Source organism: Cricetulus griseus, chromosome 5 (genome assembly GCF_003668045.3).
Source record: "Cricetulus griseus strain 17A/GY chromosome 5, alternate assembly CriGri-PICRH-1.0, whole genome shotgun sequence".
Taxonomy (NCBI): domain Eukaryota; kingdom Metazoa; phylum Chordata; class Mammalia; order Rodentia; family Cricetidae; genus Cricetulus; species Cricetulus griseus.
Window position 1 is genome coordinate 100081395 of NC_048598.1, and position 22445 is coordinate 100103839.

Consider the following 22445-nt stretch of genomic DNA (forward strand, 5'->3'; position numbering starts at 1 on the left):
CGTGCTCAAACAGTCTCCTAGACATACGGCCCTCACCTGGATGGGTTTGGAGGCTTCTGGGCATAACACACAAACTGGATGGGACTGGAGCCTCCCAGGCACCTTGTGCTTATTGAGGTGCAAGAGCCACTTAGGAATGCTTTGGTCACCAAGGCAACAGGTGAGGCTGGAGCTTCTTAGATGTGTTGTGTACACTGGAGCTGTTGATAGGATGGAGCTCACCAAGCATGTTTCACTTACCTGGGCTGGAGGCTCCCATGCATATCTCAATGGGGCCACAGGATAGGATGGAACTGCTGGCTATTCTATGATTCCTGGGTAATGTGAAGTTGCCGGTTATCACAACATAGCCCTCACCTGTGTGATAAGAGGGGCTGACGTCTCCCAGGTACAATGTGCTCACAGGGGCTGGAGCTTCCTGGATATACAGCCCTCATGTATGCAATGAACAAGCTTGAGTCTCCGAGATGTGCAGCCTCACCTGGGTGACAAGGAATGGATACAACTGTATATATGCTCAGCAAACTGACAGGTAGGTATGGAGATTCCCGGGTACAATATATTTAGTAGGGAAAACAGAACTAGCTGGCACATTTTAGTCATGCTGTGTTTACCCAGGCAGTGAGATACAGCCCTTCTAGGGAAATGGGTGGGGCTGGTGTCTGCAAGACACACTGTGCTCACTTACATTCAAGTTTCTTACCTGAATGTGTTCTCTGATGTCAAGTAAAGGTTGGGTTCTTATGGTAAGGCTTCTTGTTGCTCATCCATGAATTCTCTGATGCTTATTGAAATTCGAATTTTGGTATAAAGATTCCCACATTCTTTACTCTAAAATGATTTCTCACCTGTGTGAATTCTGGGATGTCATAAAGTTTGACTTACATGAGGAAGTTTTCAAACATGCTTTAAAAATTATATTATGTATGTATTATATTATGTATGTAAGTGCTTTGCCTGCCCCCCTATGCCTGCCTCTCTCTCTCTCTCTCTCTCTCTCTCTCTCTCTCTCTCCTCTCTCTCTCTCTCTCTCTGTGTGTGTGTGTGTGTGTGTGTGTGTGTGTGTGTGTGTGTGTGTGTAATATATGGTTGCAGTGCCCATGGAGGCCTTTGGAACTGGAGTTACAGACAGCTGTGAGCCATGTTGATGCAGAGAATCCAAACTAGGTTTTCTGGAAAAGGACTCAATGCTCTTCATGGCTGAGCCAACTCTCCAACCCAAACTCCTACACATTTAAATGTCCATAGGGTACGGTATTTACTTTTCCTGTGGCTTTTATAAAATATCCTGACATAGCAAATTAAGAAAGTTTGTTTCTTTTTTTCTTTTTCTTTACTCATAGTTCAAAGGTAGAATCCATCCAGACAGGGAGGGTATAGTGTCAGGAGCTCGAGGCCACTGGTCCAGTGGCCTCCATAGTCAAGAACAAGCACAATGAATGCTCAATCTTAGCCATCTTTCTCCTTTTCATCCAATGTAGACCCCAATCCATAGAAGGGTGCTACAAACATTTAAAGTAACTCTCCCCTTCCCAATTAACTTCAGACAAATTCTCCCAGACACCCCCAGAGGTCGATCTACCAGGTGATTCCAGACCCTGTCAAGCTGACAATATTAGCCACCACCTTACAAACCTGACATGGTTGTCACTGTTAGGCAATTAACTTTTCCTTTCTTGTCCCCATAAACTGATGACCACTTCATAATGCAAAGTTAGGTACAACACCAAATATCCCTAGTCTTCAACAGTTCAAACACTGTTTTAATATCCAAAGTCCAAGTTTCATCTGAAACAATCTTTTAATTGTGAGGTCCCTTAATACCGAAAAGCAAGTTACATGGTTCCAATACATAATAGCATAGAGTAAACATTCCCATTCATGAAAAGAAAAATCAGGGCTGAAACCCAGCAGAGAAAACAGTACATTTTGCTGCTCCGTGTCCAGCATCTGAGATTTGTAATAGTCATCTGGAATCCAAAGTACTTGAGAAGTCCCAACCTTCCATCTCTGCTGCCTGTGGCCCAGACAACCCCTGTAAGTCTGGCCCGACTCCTTGCCTGTAGCTTTCCTTGGTGGATGCCACCATGGTCCTGGTATCACTTATATACTGGAGTCTCCATGACAACTTAGAGTTCATCTTCACAGGTTCAGGCAGTGGGCATTCAGAGCCTCCTGGCCTGACCTACAATACTGAGCCTCGGCAGCTTTCTGAAACTCTGAGTGAGTCTACCTGACCCCTCAATATTCACACGAAACTAGTATCACACACACAAAACTCCTAGGAGCTGTTGCTCATTGGAAATGTGATGTGCCCTCTTGGATCACAGCTGTCACCTACTGTGTGTTGACCCTACAGAAAGACTTCCCTAGGGCACTGTCCTCCAAGAGCAGGATATCCTTTCAGCAGCATTCTCAGCCTAGGCTCTTTTCTTTCAAATAAGTCTGCATTTTCACAAGCTGAAGCCTTTGATACGTGCAGCAGCACAATCAAAAACACATTTCCTATTGTTCCTGGGCAGATCAGGGCATTGCTCTTTTATCAATGAGACCCCTTTTCCATACATGTCTTGCCTACAGGTGTGCCTTGCTTTAGATTTCTTAATCCTTGAGAAGGTGCAATTTTTAATCACTTTTGTATTTATCTTCTGCTCAATCAAGTGTTTTCATTGTAAACTTTTGGAAGTGCTGTTACCAGGAGCTGTGTCACAGCCTGAATGCACTCCTACTTGGAAATTTTCTTCATCCAACAAATCAGCATATTTCCTTTAAGTTCACCTTTACTCAAGTTCTCAGAACACAGGTAAAATGAAACCAGATTCTTTGCAAAGGATCGCACAAATGGTCTCTAGCCCAGTTCCTGACATTGTCATTCTCCTCTAAAGCCTTGGGAGAGAGCCAGGCCTCCAGTCTGTACTTCCCTCTGCTTCCTGGTCTTATAAACTTCCACCAGAATGGACCATTAAGCTCTTTAGCATAGCATTCATAGGTTTTATTAGCCTCAAGTTCCAAAATCGTCTACATGCCTCATGAAAACCATTGCCAATGGCCAAACAACCATATAGTCAAGTTTTTCAGAGCAATGACCCCACTTCTCAGAACCAATTTCCTGTATTGGTTCCTTTTTGCTGTGGCTCACAGTTTGAAGGTACAAGCCTTCATTGCAGGGGAGTCACTGTGGTAGGAGTTTAAGGTGGCTTGTCAAGTGGCATCCACAAAGAAAATAGAAAACAACCAATGGTCATGCTTGATCTACCTTTCTCCTTTTCATGTAGTCCAGAACCCCAGTTTATAGAATGGTGCCACCCCTTTTCATGCAGTACATAAACCCAGACCAGGGAATGATGCGACCATATTTATGGTGGGCCTTCCCACTTTAACTAGCCAAATCAAGATAATCAATGAGACACCCCCAAAGGCTAAGAATCTGCATAATCTTTCACAGGCATGACTAGAGGCCTGTCTCCCAGATTATTCCAGATATTGTCAAGTTGACAATCAATATTAAACATCACATAGGGCTTTTCATCTGTATGACTTCTTTGATGCTCAGTGAGCTCTGACTTAGAATAGAATGTTTCCCTACATTCTTTACACTCATAAGGCTTTTCATGTGTATGGGTTTTCCGGTGTTGGTTGAGATTTGACTTACAATAGAAGGCTTTGCTACAGTCTTTACATTCATAGGGTTTTTCACCTGTGTGTGTTCTCTGATGCCGAGTGAGATCCGACTTTTGGAAGAAAGTTTTCCTACATTCTTCACATTCATATGGCTTCTCACCTGAATGAATTTTTTGATGTTTGACAAGGCTTGACTTGCAATAGAAAGCTTTACTGCAGTCTTTACAGGCAAAAGGCTTTTCTCCTGTGTGAGTTCTCTGATGTTGATTGAGGTTTGACTTACAGTAAAACGCTTTGTTGCAGTCTTTACATTCATACGGTTTTTCTCCAGTGTGAGTTCTCTGATGTTGATTGAGGTTTGACTTACAGTAGAAATTTTTCCTACACTCTTTACATTCATAGTATCTCTCCACTGTATGAGTCCTCTGATGATTAATGAGTTCTGACCTACAGTAGAAGGACTTCCAACACTCACTACATTCATAGGGCTTCTCTCTGGTATGAGTTCTTCTCTGATGCTCAGTGAGGTTTGACTTCGAATTGAAACTTTTCTTACATACATTACATTCATAGGGCTTCTCACCAGTATGAATCCTATGATGTTGATTGAGGCTTGACTTGGAGCAGAAAGTTTTCCTACATTCTTTACATTCATAGGGATTATCATCTGTGTGAGTTTTCTGATGATTAGCAAGGTCTGATTTATAGTAGAATGTTTTAGAGCACTCATTACATTCAAAAGGCTTTTCTCCACTATGAGTTGTTTGGTGTCGAGTAAGATCTGACTTACAGTAGAAAGTTTTAGTACAGTCTGTACATTCATAGGGCTTCTCTCTACTATGAGTTCTACTCTGATGTCGAATGAGGTATGACTTACAGTAGAAGGTTTTACTACATTCTACACATTCATAGGGTTTCTCTCTACTATGAGTTCTTCTCTGATGTCGAGTGACGTCTGACTTACAGTAGAAGGTTTTCCCACATTCTATGCATTCATAGGGCTTCTCTCTGCTATGTGTTCTTCTCTGATGTCGAATAAGGTTTGCCTTTCGGTGGAAAGACTTTCTGCATTCCTCACACTCATAGCGTCTCTCACCTGCATGTACACTGACTTGGGACTTCCAGGGGAAAATTTCCCAGCACTGTGGAGACTCATAGAGTTTCTCACCTATATAAAATCTTTGATGTTGAGTGAGGGTGGACTGATAATAGAAAGATTTTCTACATTCCTCCCCTCCAAAGGAGTTCTCATAGGACAGAGATGTCTGATTCATGGTGTGCTGTGAATTCTGATAAATTGCTTCCACACATTCTTTATATTCATACGGTTTTGCCCCTTGATGCATTTTCTCTTGAATCTGTAGTTCTGCCTTGAGACAGAAAAATGTGTTACATTCTTATAACCCATGAGACTATTCACCATTATTTGTTTCCTGATATTTTTGAGGTCTGACTTCTTAATGCATAATTCTCACAAATTGACATTTGTAGAAGTGTTCTTTGTGTATTTCATACTCTTTATTAAGTTTAGTCTTGCTACCCAAAATACATTAGACTTAAACTTTCCATTCTTAACTAAGTCATGACTTGGGTGGAAAATGTGACATCACCCAAAGGATTTCCGTACTCAGCAAACTTTAATTAGGTCTCCCATAAATGAAATTTCTCATGTATCAATAAAATTGGCTGCAAATAGTAAGTATATACTGCAAAGTGTGGTTCTAACAATGGAAACTAAGATGCTCCATAAGTGTCGGTTACATTAAAATTATCAGATTCTTTTCTACCCTGCATCTTTTCAGGCCCATTGTGGAGAGTCAGGGCAGTTTGCTGTGGATTAAGTTCCTGAGTAAGTACAGCACTATTTAATGTTCACACTTTAAATGTGGTTTAGCTTACACAAAAAACTGTACCTACTTCAACCATCTGTTCATATGATGTAATGCCATTGGTGACTTCCACTTGCCACAAGTGTGTCTCTTGATTTCCCAGGCCACTTACATTATGGACATCTAAAATAACATTAAACAAACAAGCAAACAAAAACAATGTTTATTAATCATACGAAGATTTTTTTTAGGTAATTCAAATAGATAGTAGTGTCTTTGTATCCTCAAGACATAAGTTTTAATATATTCACTTATGATAAGTATATCTTAGTCTTCAATGAGTTAATACAATACTACAAGAATAGGCATTCCAGAGCTTAGTCAGTTTGCTTTGAGGCTTTGCTATGCTTGGTTCAAACAAGTAAGTAAAGTATCCATCTACTTCTCAGTTATATCTTTCTAAACACCAATTTTTACCAGTCATTTGTTCTTTGTTCCATTTCTCTATTATCTGGGTTTCTAGTGCTAGTCCACACTGAACCTCTTTTCTATGTGAACCAATGGTAGTCTGTATCAGTTTCTTTAAGGATGTAAGCACAGCTGAATGGGCAAGAATAAAGATTAGGGAAAGGATTTCTATGCATGTGTAATTCAATTAATATACTTTGTCCTGAGACACGGCCAATTATTTACTTATGCAAATTTTCTGCTTAAAAGAAAAAAGAAAGGAGCTTTCTTCAAATTCTTCATTTGGTCTACCTTAAGTTTTGTATATTGTTTTCATTTTCTGGATTTACATGGGCTTCCTAAAACAACGATACTCTTTTGCTGCATCACCTTCTTGGAGACAATTTTAAAATAACTATATTTTTCTTCTTCAGTAAAAATATGTTAAAAGAAAGAAAGTAAACAAATTATAAGACTAACATTTTATCTGTGGTCTCTACTATTGGGCTACAAGTTAAGTATAATGCTTTTTTTTTTTTTCCTCTCGGCTCACCCTTAGTACTATATGTTGGCTGAGAGCTGGGATAGTCACTGTTTTGTGATCAACAGGGCTGCATTCAGTTAAGAACCCCACTGTTTACAAAAAACGGAGCTCTACTTTACAAATAGAGCAGAATCATTTCCAAAGGCCCCATTTTTGGACTATGGAAGACCAGAGGAAACTGGGACTTGACTGGTCTTGATTCTTTCAGAACTAACCAATAGCAAATCATACAACAGGGAGCAGACTGAAAATCTAGACCTGTTGGACTTAAGTACAGAGTTGTTGGTCTGATTATGCTAGTCAAGCATTCATTGATGGGAGGAGAGTCTGGAGGCCAAACAATCTGCTAATGATGGTCTCAGTTTCCTGTTCTTTGCAGTAAACTACAAGGAATGACTGGGGTTTACTTCTCACACACATCACAAAGTCCCTGTTGCTTAAGTTTCTCATGGATTTGGCATCTGAACCTGCAGCTCCCACAACTTCCTCATGCAGCCATCTCTCATGGTGTCAATGCGCCCACAGTCTCCCTGTTTCGTGACCGCGCCTCATTTTCAGGTCCTAAGACTAGAAGGCACTCCCACATAAATGCACCGATTTCTCCTCCAAGCCTAGGCTGCCAGGCAGAATATTTAATCCTTTACAGAAAAGATGTGTGTAGTGTGCTCAAAAATTCTAGTCTGCTGGCAATCACGCTCTTTGTACTTACCTTACAGTTGAGTTTACTTTACAGTTCTGGCTTTGGGAGATAGGGGTATGAACTGTTTCCCACTTCCTTTCTGCTTTGCCTGTCTGCTTTTCTCCTTTATAACTGTCCTGATGCATTTTTCTGGATCCCCAGCACATTTCACTGTCTTCCCCTTAAATATAATCTCTCCTTTGCTGTTTGTATTCTCCCCATTCCCATAACACCATGAAGAAAACTTCTAATCTGCCATCTTATCCTGAAAATCAGATGTTCCTCTCTCATTCTCTTAGAAATCCCACAGGCTAGTAACTACATTAAAACTGTTTAACCTCCAGTACTGTAACACCGGTCAAAAAGCCCATGGCAGGGGAGTGCAAACTGCTACCTTGGGTAGAAGCTGCTGTTGTTACTGGGCTAAATGGGTACCCTGTCAAATTGCCTTCTAAATAGCTCTGTTTATGCCCACAAAGATGGGCTTCTCTAAACTTTGTCCAGAGAAGCCTCTTTTCTCAGTGGCCAGCAGTCAGCAGAGATGGACAAGTGGTCATGGGGATGAGCAAGATACTGAGTGCTCAGTCCAAATAGGACATCTATATTAACCCAGCACCACCAAGGCACAAAGGGAATCTTAGAAACAGAAGCAGAAGGAACACAAGAGCCAAAGGGTGGGAATGCATGCTCTGATGCTGTTTTCTGAAAACTCATGAACTCACGGCAGCTGTGTTTACTTCTATAGGACAAATGCAAGGCCAAGCCAGGGGAAAACCAGGCATACATGAGATAGACAGTCTGCAGGCCCATTCTTTACTGAGAAGCTATCTACAGTGGATAGTTGTTAAGGAGGCAGCATCATTCTTTTATGAGGATAGAGCTGTGGTAGGCTCTCCATGCTCCATGTGTGTACATACAACACTAACTGGACTTAGTGGATTATAAAAACTATCATCAAAAACAAAAAATATGATATGAAGAAAAGGACTGTTGTGGGACCATAAGGAGACCTGAAGGAGAAAATGGGACAGATCACACCTCACTGAATACACATACAATGTTCTGGAGAATAAAGAGAAATTTAAAAACAAGCTGTTTGGGTTGCTGATTTTCAAATTTGTGTTCTAATCATGATCACTATTAAATGTGCCCCAAAGAAAGATAATTACAGACCAATTTCCCTTATGAACATAGATGTGAAATTCTCAATAAAATACTTGCATATGTTCTAAAAACACATCAAAAAGTTCATCTACACTGATCAAGTAGGCTTCATCCCAGAGACACAGGAATAGTTCAACATACATAAGTCAATAAAAGGAATTCACCATGTAAACAAACTGAAAGAAAAAAAGTACATGTCATGGCCAGAAAAGGCCTTTGACAAATCCAAAATCCATTCTTGATAAAGACCTGGAGAGACCTTAACATAAGGAAGGCAGTTTACAGCAAATTTTATCCAACATGAACTTAAATGAAAAGAAACTCAAAACAATTCTACTATATCACAAATAAAACAAGGTTGCCCACACTCTACACACCAATTCAATATAGTATGTGAAGTTTTAGCTGGAGTAATAAGACAACTGAAGGAGATCAAGGGAAAATAAATGTGAAAAGAAAACTCTAAATACCTTTATTTGCAGATGATATGATAGTACACAAAAGTGACACTAAACATTGCATCAGAAGAGTCTTATAGCAGAGGAACACTTTCTACAAAGTAGCTGGATACAAAATTAGCTCACAAACCTCAGTAGCTCCCCTATATACAAATGACTGACTGAGAAAGAAATCAGGGAAATAACATCTTCCAGAACAGCCTCAAATAATATAAGCCATTTTGCAGTAACACAAATCAAGCAAGTTGAAGACATATTAAAAACCTCAAGACACTGAACAAAGAAATTGAAGAAGATAATCAGAAGACAGGAAGATTTCCCATGTTCATGGATAGGTAGGATTAGTGCAGCAAAAATGGCCATCCTATTAAAAGTAATCTACAGAGTCAATGCAACCCCCCTCAAAATTCCAACACAGTTCTTCACAGATCTTGAAAGGGCAATTTTCAACTTCATATGGAAACATAAAAATACCCATGATAGTTACAACAATCCTGACTAGTACCAGAACTGTAGGAAGTATCACCATTAGTATTTTTAAGTTGCGCTACACAGATATAATAATAAAAACTGCATTTTATTGGCACATAAACAGAAATGTGGATCAGTGGGATCAAATTGAAGTCCCAGAAAATATCACTCTTCTTATAAAAAAGCAATAAAATGACTCCTACTGACATTCTCCATACTCTTCCTTACCCATCTTCAGAGGAGCTTCTTCCTGCAGCAGATGGGAGCTACTGCAAGAATTATGCAGCATGCAGAGAACAAGAAACCGAGAGATTTAGAAACACACAGCTCCAAATGGGATCTCTCCATTCCTCAGAGTTCAAGGAAACCCAAGGAAGAGTAGGTGAAAAGAGTATAAGAGCCAGAGGGGACAGAGGACACCAGAAGAACAAGGCCCTCTAAAGCAACATGATCAAAACTCACATGCACTCAGAGACTGAGGGAGCATGCACAGAACCTGCATGGATCTGTACAAGGGCTGTGAGTATATTATGCTTTCCACTTTCATGCTTTTATGGGATTCCAGAGTGTGTGAACAAATGGTTCTCTGATTTGTATGCCTTTTCTTAGGGACATTTCTTTCTATTTTTTTGTCTTGTCCAAACCCAATGTGTTAGTTTTGTTTTATTTCAATTATCTCTTAGAAGCCTGTTTGTTTTCTAATGAGAGACAAAAAGGGAGTGGATCCGGATGGGAAGGGAGGTGGCCAGAAACTGGTAGGCGTAGAGGAAGGGGAAATTGTAATCAGGATATATTGTGTTGTGTGTGGGGAGGAATCTATTTTCAATAAAAGAAAAAAGAAAACTGTCATATCAAAGTTTAAATAAAAACAATAAATAATTCCTTAAAATTTAGGTCACTTTAGTATCTTCTCTAAGATTAGAAAAGACAAACAAAAGTGTATGTTTTGTTCCCTTCCACCAAGTAACATTCTTTGTAGTTCTTACCTCACCAAAGTACATCATACCTGTCCTTAAGTTTTCTCTCCCTGAAGTAAGTCCTTTAAAGAGAATGTTTGTTCATAATAAAGGCAATATGCAGCAGCCAACAGCCAGCACCAAACTAAATGGAAAGAAGCACAATGTGATTCCTCTAAAGTCAGAAACAAGATAAGACTGTGCATCCTCTGCACGTCTCCTCAACACAGTACTCAGAGCTGGAGCCAGAGCAGCGAGACAGCAAAGGAGATCAAGGGGATACAAACTGGAAAGGAAGAGGCCAAACTTGCACTATTTAGAAGATATGATAGCATGCATAAGTGACCCCAAAAACTCTACCAGGGAACTCCTACAACTGATAAACACCTTCAGCAAAGTGGCAGGATACAAGATGAACTAAAAAAAATCAGTAGCCCTACTGTTTACAGAGAATAAATGGGCTGAGAAAGAAATAAGAGAAATATCACCCTTCACAATAGCCACAAACAACATAAAATATCTTGAGGTAACTCTAACCAAAAAAGTGAAAGACTGTATGACAAGAACTTCGTCTTTAAAAAAAAAAAAGAAAGAAAGAAATTAAAGAAGATATCAGGAAATGGAAAGATCTCCCATACTCTTGGGTAGGTAGGATCAACATAGTAAAAAAGACAATCTTACCAAAAGCAATCTACAGATTCAATGTAATCCCCATCAAAATCCCAGCACAATTCTTCAAAGAGCTTGAAAGAACAATACTCAACTTTATATGGAAAAACAAAAAAAACCAGGATAGCCAAATCAATGCTGTACAATAAAGGAACTTCCAGAGGCATCACTATCCCTGGCTTCAAGCTCTACTATAGAACTATAGTAATGAAAACTGCTTGGTTTTGGCACAAAATCTAACAGGTGGACATATGGAATAGAATCGAAGACCCGGATATTAATCCACACATCTATAAACACCTGATTTTTTACAAAGAAGCTAAAATTATACAATGGAAAAAAAGAAAGCATCTTCAACAAACTGTGCTGATATACCTAAATGCAGACATATAGAAGATTGTACATAGATCCATATCTATCTCCATGCACAAAACTTAAGTCCAAATGTATCAAAGACCTCAACATAAATTCAGCCACACTGAACCTCTTAGAAGAGAAAGTGGGAGGTACCCTTGAACGAATTGGTACAGGAGATCACTTCCTGAATGTAACACCTATAGCACAAACACTGAGATCAACAATTAATAAATGGGACCTCCTCAAACTGAGAAGCTTCTGTAAGGCAAAGGACACAGTCAACAAGACAAAATGGCAGCCCACAGATTGGGAAAAGACATTCACCAACCCCACATCTGACAGAGGGCTTATCTCCAAACTCTACAAAGAACTCAAGAAGCTAGTCACCAAAACACCAAATAATCCAATTCAAAAACGGGGTATAGATCTAAAAAGAGAATTCTCAGTGGAGGAATCTCAAATGGCCAAAGGTACTTATGGAATGCTCAACATCCTTAGCCACTAGGGAAATGCAAACCAAAAAAGCTCTGAGATGCCATCTTACACCTGTCAGAATGGCTAAAAATCAAAAATAACAGCTTATGCTGGAGAGGATGAGGAAAAAGAGGAACACCCCTCCATTGCTTGTAGGAATGCAAACTTGTACAGCCACTTTGGAAATCAATATGGTGGTTTCTCAGGAAAATTGGAATCATTCTACCTCAAGACCCAGCAAAATCCACTCTTAGCCATGTACCCATAGGATGCACATTCATACAACTAGTACATCTGCTCAACTATGTTCATAGCAGCATTCTTTGTAATAGCCAGAACCTGGAAGCAACTTAGATGCCCCTCAACCGAGGAATGGATAAAGAAAATGTGGTACATTTACGCAATGGAGTACTACATAGCAGAAAAAGAAAAAAAAAAATGAAATCTTGAAATTCCCAGGCAAATGGATGGAACTAGAAGAAACCATCCTGAGTAGGTAACCCAGAAAGACAAACATGGTATGTACTCACTCATAAGTGGATGGATATTAGACATGGAGCAATGGATAACCAGACTATATTCCACAACCCCAGAAAAGCTGGGAAACAAGGAGGGCCCTACGAGAGACATACATGGACCCCCGAGAACAGGAAAGGGACAAAATCTCCTGAGTAAATTGGGAGTATGGAGAAAGGGGGTAGAGAGACAGGAGAAAGAGGAGAGGAGAAAGAGAAGGGGGAGGAGAATATGAAGGAGCAGGAAGGTCAAGTTGGGGGAAGAACAGAGGAGAGCAAGGAAAGAGCTACCTTGATAAAGGGAGTCGTTGTTGGCTTAACAAGAAACCTGGCACTAGGGAAATTCCCAGGAATCCACAAGGGTGACCCCAACTAAGAATCTAAGCAATAGTGGAGAGGCTACCTTAAATGCCCTTCCCCTATAATGAGATTGATGACTACCTTAAATGCCACCATTCAGTAGCTGATGGAAGCAGAAGCAGAGATTCACAGCTAAACAATGAGTTGAATTCCTGGAATCCATTTATAGAGAGAGAGGAGTGATGAACAAATGGGTTAAGACCACCCTGGGGAAACCCACAGAAATAGTTGAGCTGAGCAAGTGGGAGCTCACTGACTCCAGACTGACAGCTCGGGAACCTGCATAAGACCAAACCAGACCCCCTGAATGTAGTGTCAGTTGGGGAGCTTGGGCAATCTCTGAGGCCTCTGGCAGTGGAACCAGTATTTATCCCTAGTGCATGAATGGGCTTTTTGGAGCCCATTCCCTATGGAGGGATACTCTCTCATCTTAGATAAGGGGGGAGGGCCTAGGTCCTGTCCCAAATTATGTGACAGACTTTGATGATCCCCCATGGGAGACCTCACCCTGAGTGGGTGGAGGGTGAGATGGGGAGACAGTGGGGAGAATGGGAGAGTGGGAGGAAGAGGGAACTGTGATTGGTATGTAAAATAAGAATGTTCTCAATTTAAATACAAAATTAAAAAAAAGAAAATGTGTGTAATTGTTATTTGTTCCTCAATAACACAAGAACTGTCTACAAAGTAATCAAGAAAAAATAATAAAATAATGTGTCAATAAAACCTAAACAAGAAACAAACAAAAACCACTATCATTTAAAAAGAAAGAAAAACAGTTAGGTAAGGTAGCTAACCAACAATGGCTTATAAGACCTATAAATGTACTAGAAAAAAAATCTACAAAAACACACCTCGGGGAAAAAAAATAGGGTGATGGATAAAACCATATCATATGCAAATAAAGATACTATGGCTTCTTTCCTATTTGTATCCCCTTGATCTATTTCAGTCATCATGTTGCTCTAGCTAAGACTTCAAGTACTATACTGAACAGGTATAGAGACAGTAGGCATCCTTTCTTGTTCCTGATTTTAGGGGGAAACATCTTGAGTTTCTCTCCATTTAGATTGATGCTAGCTATAGGCTTGCTTTATAAATTATATAAACCTGCACATATAAATTTTCTTTATTGTGTTAAGTCCCTTGTATCCCTCATTTCTCCAGGACTTCCATCATGAAGGGATTTTGCATTCTGCCAAAGGCTTTTTCTGCATCTAATAAGATGATCATGTGTTTTCTGCCCTTCAGTCTGTCTATGTGGATTACATTTATTGATTTCCATATGTTGACCCAGTCCTGCATCTCTGGGGTCAAGCAGACTTGACTGTGCTGGATATTCTTTTTGATGTGTTCTTGAATTTGATTTATAAAGTATTTTATTGAAAAATCTTGCATCTATCTTCACAAGGGTCATATTAGTTTATGCTTTTCCTTTAATTTGTTTGGTCTTTTGGTATCAATGTAATAATGGCTTTGTGAAAGGAATTTGGAAATGTTCCCTTGGTTTAGATTTTGCTGAATAACCCACAAAGACAGCGTTTTACACAACTTGGATATTGGTACCACTTCTTTGAAGCTCTGATATGGGGAACTGTTTTGGACATTGCATAAAGTAAGTGTCTGTGAGATCCATGAGACCAGCGGTCTCTTAGGCTTGGTTTGGTGAAAGTGGGTGCAAAGAGATCAATCAATATAACCGGTATCTGCTGAGCATGTACCAACTGACCTGGGAGGCTCCAGAGTGAGGCTTGTGAGGCACTCCATGGCTCAAATCCATGCTGAAACTTGATGTTCAACTCTGGTCTGGTCATGTAGTACCCTGTAAAGGGGAAATGAGGTAGTTGATCCAAATGGGCCAAGTTAGGGCCAACGATGAAAGACAGCAAGTCCATTTCAAGACTCTGCTAAGATGTGTGGTTATGAAACACTTTGAGTACAAGATTTATACTCACACTCTTTACTGAGTGGAATATTATCCTCAGATCACATTAAGCTGCATGATAGCCTAAAATAATGACTGTTTTTAAACTTAAGTAAACAGAATAGAAAACTAAATGGTAACACAATGAAATTGCAAAGGCACACACATTTAAGGCAATTGAATAAGATGAGGGCATAAAAACAACAACAATAACAAGAAGCAAGAAAACAAACACCCAGAAAATTTGCAGAGTGCAGAGAACTATGGGAATGTACAGCAGTGACAACTAATATTTAACAAGTTGACCCACTAGATGCTGTCGGGGAGCCCTACCTGGCAAAGCCATAGGGTTATTGATTATGAATGACAGGTTGTTCCTGTCCATAAAGTCATAAAGTTCTCAAGTGCCTTTATTTATCTCTCTAATAAGAACAGTTGTGGGTTCTCTCCACAGCCCTTTGGTGGTGTGTGTTATACTTGTTGGGCACACATCAGCTGTGATGGTCAGGAGGACGGTTTCTGCCTATATTTTTCATTACTCAGGTTTACTCTTTGCATAGGATTCTCAGTCATAAAGACAGCCTTTTACACAGCTAACTTTAGACTTCAGAGCAGATTCAAAGCAGGCTGGTTGCCCCTGGAGAAAATACACAAGTTCATTTTCCCAGGTGTTGTTTTACTGGTGTGTGTGTGTGTGTGTGTGTGTGTGTGTGTGTGTGTGTGAGAGAGAGAGAGAGAGAGAGAGAGAGAGAGAGAGAGAGAGCTGCTACTACATAGAGAAACTGTGCCTAGGAACTGTGTAAAGTTCTGTATGGTGAGAGCTGTGTAAATAAGATATATAGCTATGGCTGTGTGGAGATTTGTGACTGTGTGGAGGTAAAGGAAATGAATCAGTGTAGAAAAGAGCCGTGGAAGGAAAATGTATGTAAAAGAAAGATGTGTAGCCATGTGAAAAGAGATGTAATTGAATACAGAAATATGTAGCTGAGCAGGAGAGAGATGTGTGTATATAAAGAGAGATTATCAAGAAAGACAGATGATTTAAGACAAAGTAAAAGAGAAGGTCCCCATCAGGAAAGCATGCACTTGTTCCTTTTTTCTTAGGCCACCAGTAGAAAGCTTGTGTTTCCTTATTTTCTCCTCAGATGGTAAAGTCTAGCCACCCTCAGGTAAAAATGTCTCTTCAGATGGTAAAGTCTAGCCACCCTTAGGTAAGAATGTCTCCTCAGATGGTAAAGTCTAGCCACCCTTGGGTAAGAATGTCTCCTAAGTCCCTGCTACCTTCATGGATGCTTTTGCAGCCCTGGTACTGACTGGGGGCTGGTTCTCCCCAAGTCAGCTACAGCAGGGGAAGTAGCTCAACTAAAGAAGTAAGTAAAATGCAAAAGGACTTCATAGGAAATGGACCAGGCAGAGGAAAACTGGGATGGGGGCGGGGGATGACTGTGTACAAAGATAGGCTATTTTAAAATAATCCAGGCACATTAAAAAACTGGGGTGGGTGGGGCTGGGGGGAGGAAACATACCTGGTACACAGATATACATCCAAGCAAAAACTCATTCAAAGAAAATAAATATAATCATATGTTTTTTTTAAAGTTGGGAAAAAAGAAATAAAGAATGCTTTCATTCATAAGCACTGCCTCTAAGAAACCAAATCTGTGAACTCAGAGACTGTGACAGCATGCACAACTAGAGTCCCCGAGTGGAGGGGGAGGTGCTCATAAAGTCCGACTCAACCTGAGCAGTGACTGGCAATGAATGCCCTTCTGGGAAAGGGACAGTCTGTTTTCTTTAAGATGAGGTCACTGAAAGACTGCCTATGGACCAGGAGATGCCACTACACACAGGCATCTATTGGTAGCACTAACTGGACTCATGGATTCACAAAAGCCTGGGTCACCTACACAGGACCTGCACAAGATCAAGGGAGCTAGAGTTCCATCATGAATGGAACTCTAGCTCCCACAAATTCCCACACCTAGCTGAGCAGTTTTGGCAGTTGAAGCCTGCTGGGGCAGGAAAGCCAGTGTTGTTCAGTGAAGTAGCCCCTGGCTGGTGTGCGTGCTCCAATAGATGGGCCTACACCCATTCACAGAGGCATGCACTGACTGCATTTGGTGGGCTATGAAAAGAGGACATTAAGTTGAGCGGGGGATATGAGAAGGGGTCTGGGAGGAGCTGAATGTTAATATGATTAATATATTGTATACAGGTATGGAATTCTCAAAGAAGAGATTAGAACACACACACACACACACAAACACACACACACACACACACACACACACACACACACACACACATACCACCACCAACAACAACAACAACAACAAAGTTCTTGACTGTCACTTTATACACCAGGGTTACAACGATTTTTTTTAAACCAGACATAGATACAACAAACGATACAACCAATACTTCTGATGAACACAGGTTAAAAACTCTCACTGACAATAGAAAGGCAAAGGGGAACATGAAATGACTACAGCGATCATGTGTGAAGCATCCCAGCGGTGAAATACTCACTGTACAGAAACTATGAAGCTTCTAGAAAATGCAGGGACATACAGGACAATGCAGACAGAGTATTTTTAAGTATGTCAAAACCACAGTCAACACAAACAATAGAACAAACAGGGTTACATTAAACTGAAAACTTGACTATACAGAAAAGCAAGCAATCAACAGGATGAAGACTTGACCTTAAGACTGGAGAGAATACTGGCAAACTATTTATCAAACAAAAGATTCAGAATATGTAAAAACCCAAAACACCTAAGCAGCAGAAAAGCAAGTGACCTAATGAAATCTTTGTAACCAGCCTAAATAAGAACCTTCTCCAACATGTCAAACAAAGAACTCATGGATCAGTGAACAAATGTGTACTCCCCCAATCACGAGGAAAATGAACAAATGTGTACTCCCTCAATCATGAGGAGGATGCACATAAAAACCATAAAGAAGACCATTCCTGCATTACAGTGACAAAGGTTCTTATGTAAGATACAGAATGCAGACAAATATTGAAAGTCTCATAACTATTATGAAATATGCTGCTCTGAAAGCCAAGTGCAGCGTGATCACATCATATGGAGGTAAAGAAAATGAAATCAGTCTTCTGCCAAGAAAGTTGCACTCCCGTTTACTGCAGCAGCTGTTTAAATGTCAAGACACATCACCAATGTAGTCCATCAACCCAGGAATAGACAAAAGGAAAGATGGCATATATCAACACTTGAATATTCATCCATTAAAGCAAAACTACTGTCACTTCTAGGGACATGGGCAGGAGGGAAGGGCATTATGTTAAGAGGAGCGTAGCAATTTCCTCTGTCTTTGAAATATGTATCACCATCTCAAAAACAACACAGCTTCACTCACGGCAATGAAATAATAAAGAAAAATATATTGCAGCTATCTAGGTTCATGGTAACAGTAATGTGGATTTTATATTCTCTCAAAGTTTGACAGAAGCCCCTCAAGTGAGATTTTTTAAAACTATAATATTTGCATTAATTTTGTGACAATTTCATGTGATTCCTCCCTTTAACTCCTCTACATCCACCCCTCACTCCTACCTTCATCTCCTCCCCTCCCCAGCCCTTTAATGACCTATGACTGGAATGTGTGCTGCCCAGATACCCATGGGTGACTGTGGGGTTGTCCTAAAGAAAACTGACTGGACCTCCTCAACTGTCAATAGTTTCTTAGCAAGGAATGGGGGCTCAGGTTCCCCCACAAACCCCATGCGAGAATGCCGGCTGACTCCCCTTGTAAAGATTCTGTGTAGGCAACCATAGGCACCTTGAATTTACCAGTGCAACAGTCAACTGAGATTTCACTGAGGACTCCTCCGCCCAACTTCATGTGACATAAAGAGGTAAGAACTGACTAGGGTTGAGATTTGGAGGTGATACAACTGTCTCAAAGCTACCTTTGTATTTAAGTAATTTTAAAAGGCATATTTATTTACTAAACAAAATGAATGAAATCTTTCTGTGGGCTAGTGAGGTAAGGCTCATTTGGATGAATGCAGATGGCCTACATAGGCTCATTTTGAATGTTTGATCTAAATTTGGCATGAATATTTCAGAAGGATTAGGAGGTGTGGCCTTTTTGGAAGAGGTATGTCACTGGGGGCAGTCTTTGAGGTTTCAAAAGACTGGTGCCATTTCCAGTGTGCTTCTCTGCCACCTCCTTGTAGTTTGAGATGGGGGTTCTTAGATGTTCCTGCTGTCATTTCTTTGCTCCACCATCATGTACTGAACCCTCTGTAACTATAAACTCACTTCCTCTTAGAAATTGCTTTGGTAATGGTGTTTTATCGTAGCAATAGAAACTCTAACTACGACGGAGCAAATAGGTATTTCTTTTCAGCCCCCTAGGAATGTACTAAGACATGGAAAAAACATGTCAGGAAAAATAACAACATAAAATCGTGTTGTCATTACATCTGCTAGCTAAACTTGACCTCAAATATGAGTGAGACTAGATCTCTATAAAATATACTTGAGCAAGGAAACAGGGAGATGGGTTTAAGTGGAGAAACATCTTCAGGCTCTGTCTAATCCACAAGGCCAACCATATTCAAGCCTGTCTCTAGGTATAATTCGGCAAAACCACCTCACCATGACAGATATTTGATGACCTTTTCCCTTAGCCAGTATGGACCGACTGACCTGGAAAGTTCCAGAGTGAGGTATCTGCTACCCTCCATGGCCCAAATTCACGTTCCAGCATGAGGATCAGCTCAGGTTTGATCATGCAGCAGCCTGTAAATGAGAAATCATATACAGTTTCTGCCAATAGCACCCAGGTTCCCTAATGACAGACACTCTTCTGTGGGAGGAACTGTGGGTGAATCAGAAATTTTTGCTAGAACATGTTTACACTCACCCACTTCACAGACTAGACTATTACCCTTATGTGGCATTAAACTACCTGACACATAACCCCAAATACCATGAATATGTAAAGAGAAGAAAATAAGACAGCAATACAACGAAACTAGAAAAACAATGCATGATAATTAAGAATAAATTGAAAAAAGAGCAAGAGTCATTGAAAAAGAAATAGCTAGAAACAAAATTGGTGGGAAGAGCACACAGGGGCTGGGGAGATGGTGTAGTGAGGGGGGAACTGTACCATTCCCTGGTCAAGGAGACCAGCTAGCAGGAGCATCCATCACTCTGATAGAGGTGTCTTCATCAGGTAGAATATGTGACCAGCCACCTCAGGCTCCTGATGTCATGACTTCCCTGTCATAATGGACTGTACCCCGGAATTGTAAGCCAAAATAATTACTCCCTTCCTTAAGCTGTTTGGCCAGCGTATTTTCTGACAGCAACAACAAAAATAACCAATATACGCAGGCTTGAAGAAGATACCCAGGTCCTCACACTTACATGACAAGAAGTTTCTGGGTAACCCATTTCCCCAGCCATGTTCTTTAACCCCACTAAATTCATTTATTTGCAAAGCTGGAAGTTATAAGGCATTTCTTTGGTCCCTGATTCCCCCTGTATCCGGAGTGACCAGATCTTCTGCATCTCCCTAGGAAAGCTGCAATACAAAAGTGAACTATGTCAGAAAAAGAAAAATGCCGTGTGTTTTAGTTACACATGAAAGCTAAAGGTAGTTTTAAAGAAATAAGGGGGAAATAAACAGTGGTTATTACAGTGGAAAAATGTATGGGGGTCAGGGGGAGAGGATGTCTAATATTCACCGGGGTAGATGTGGGAAGGAATTAGTAATTTATGTTCTCTAATACGAAAGAAAATATATGGCAGGAAAAAACAAATTGAGTATTTCAAAATAGCTGAGAGATTTAAATTTTCCATATTACAAACAAGCAGTATATGCCTGAGTGGTGACTTACCATCATCTGATTATTACATGTTGTGTAAGTGTATTGCAAAGCCACACTGTCCTCCAGAAATGTGTGCCATTATCATGCATCAGCTAACAGTTACAATACAAAAGATTGACAGTTCCTACACGCATCAACGGAAAACAACAGCTATTGAGCATTACGAGGAGTTACACTCACTCACTCAGGGACACAGCAGCTACTGAGCATTCCAAGGAGTTACACTCACTCACCCAGGGACACCAGGCTGCTGTAGTTCTCCAGCATGACGTCCCTGTACAGCAGCTTCTGTGCAATGTCCAGGTCCTGCCACTCCTGCCAGGTGAAGTACACAGCTATGTCCTCAAATGACAGCGACTCCTGGAATGACAACACTTCTCTTCAGCCCTAATCTTCAGACTTGGGAACAAAAACTGGGCTTATTCTTCTGTGTAGGAGTGACTTGACAGTGTCTTAAATAAGCTAAAACTTGGTGTGCCTTCTTTACCACAGTAGAAAGCAAAGCCAATTCAAATATCGTCCTTGTGAGTTCATGTGGCGTCACAAAAATATGAGCAAAGAATTTTCTAAGGAATTGTAATAGAAATAATCTACAATGTATCGATAACACATGAAGGAATGAAAACATAGACACCCTTTTGTATTAAGTCGGCCAAGAGAGAGCCCAAATGTCAACTCTTCATTTCTTTCCCTGCATTGTCCTTGTGTCCCTAACAAAGGGCTTCACTGTATATTTACTGAACAGCACAGAAAACCTGGTATGGGAAGCAATGAAGGGAAAATTTTAACAGAGCTTTGCAAGGGAAGATGTTACTTTATTGCTCCCAACTGACCCAGACCAGACCAGCAAACATAACCACAAACAGATGTTATCAAACTATATCCACATGTTACTTCCAACACTTTGGGTGAATATTTGTTGTATAAGGTTACTTTCAACCTTTTGGATGTCTTCAGCAAATGATTACCACAACAGACACATATTACTCTGTGTTGGGGCGTGGAAGAGTTCATAACTTTAAGTTAAAACTATGTTTTTAGTGTAGATAGTAAAAGCTGTCTGCATTGGAAATCCAAGGCATAGGATTGCTCTCTTAAAGGCACATTAAACTCAAACAGGCTGAGTGAGGCTGCAGCAGGATAGCAGGTTAAGTACGTGTCTTAAATTTTCTCAAAATATACTATTAGCTTGACTGTCAAGTCCAACAAAGGTCCAGTCTCTTTGCAGCCAAGAGGCACTTCAGAAAAATGAGTCCGTACATATAAAATACATATGTATACAAGGTCTATGTTACTAGCAGGAGAAAAGTGTACAGAAACACAACCGCATAAAGGTAATCTGTAAAGAACCAACAAGCCAGTGAGAAGGAAGGCAGGGGCTGGGGCTGGTGATGCAGGGCAGCGGTACCCAGCAGGTCTGGATAGAGCAAGGGCATGGGTCCAACTCCCAGAAACCACAGCATTGTCCTATTTCTTACAAAGTCATTGAGTATAAGAGTCAGAAAATAATGGGTAGGAGTAATACTCAATGGTCTGAAATTAATTCAAACTCAAACACACAATGCATCCAGGTGTTTCTGGCCGCACTCACTTATGCTGCCTCTGGCACCTTCCCTGCTGCCTTCCTTCTGATCACACATGTCATCACCAACAGACTCGAGACTAAAATGTTAGAAACCATAGTGTTTTGACAACGGTTTTCTGCTCTTATAGAAGCATGGTGGCTGAATTGTTAAAACAAAGGCTTTTACTACTTTCCTGCCGTCATGTCTCAACATGTAAGTGGAGAGGCCAATTCATAGGACTCAGTTCTTCCCAGGGATCCAACTCACATCGTCAGGCTTGATGGCATGTGCCTTTACCCACTGAGCCATCTCCCCAGCCAGAAAACTCTTAAAGAGTGGAAACTCAAGTCTTTCCTTTCCCCTGAAAAAAATTCCAAGTGTGTTTCCAAGACTTTACCAGGCTTCTTGAGTGGTTAGAACTTCATGTTGTAAGGAGTTGGGACACGACAAGTGCAGAGTCAGAATTCTTTGTTAGGGTTAGTTCCCTCAATAGTAGTAGTCATCTTCTCTGTGAGGCCTAGGTATCAGCTTCAAACTTGGGAA

The 22445-nt window shown here is 40.5% G+C and overlaps 1 protein-coding gene across 2 annotated transcripts in view; it reads right to left on the reverse strand.

The window, feature by feature from the left end:
• Positions 1-1745: 1745 nt before the first annotated feature.
• The window catches only part of LOC100773418 (zinc finger protein 883), a 24624-nt gene continuing 3924 nt past the window's right edge, over positions 1746-22445 (reverse strand). Inside the window, exons 2-6 of one of the 2 annotated variants that reach the window (XM_027419476.2) lie at positions 20571-20697; positions 19148-19240; positions 14271-14363; positions 5539-5633; positions 1746-4991 (exon numbers count right to left, since the gene is read on the reverse strand). In XM_027419476.2, coding sequence (XP_027275277.1) covers positions 3420-4991; positions 5539-5633; positions 14271-14363; positions 19148-19240; positions 20571-20697 — 1980 coding nt within the window. In that variant the 3' untranslated portion in view covers positions 1746-3419. The remainder of the gene's footprint in view (positions 4992-5538; positions 5634-14270; positions 14364-19147; positions 19241-20570; positions 20698-22445) is intronic. The other variant, XM_027419477.2, reaches the window with a different exon arrangement.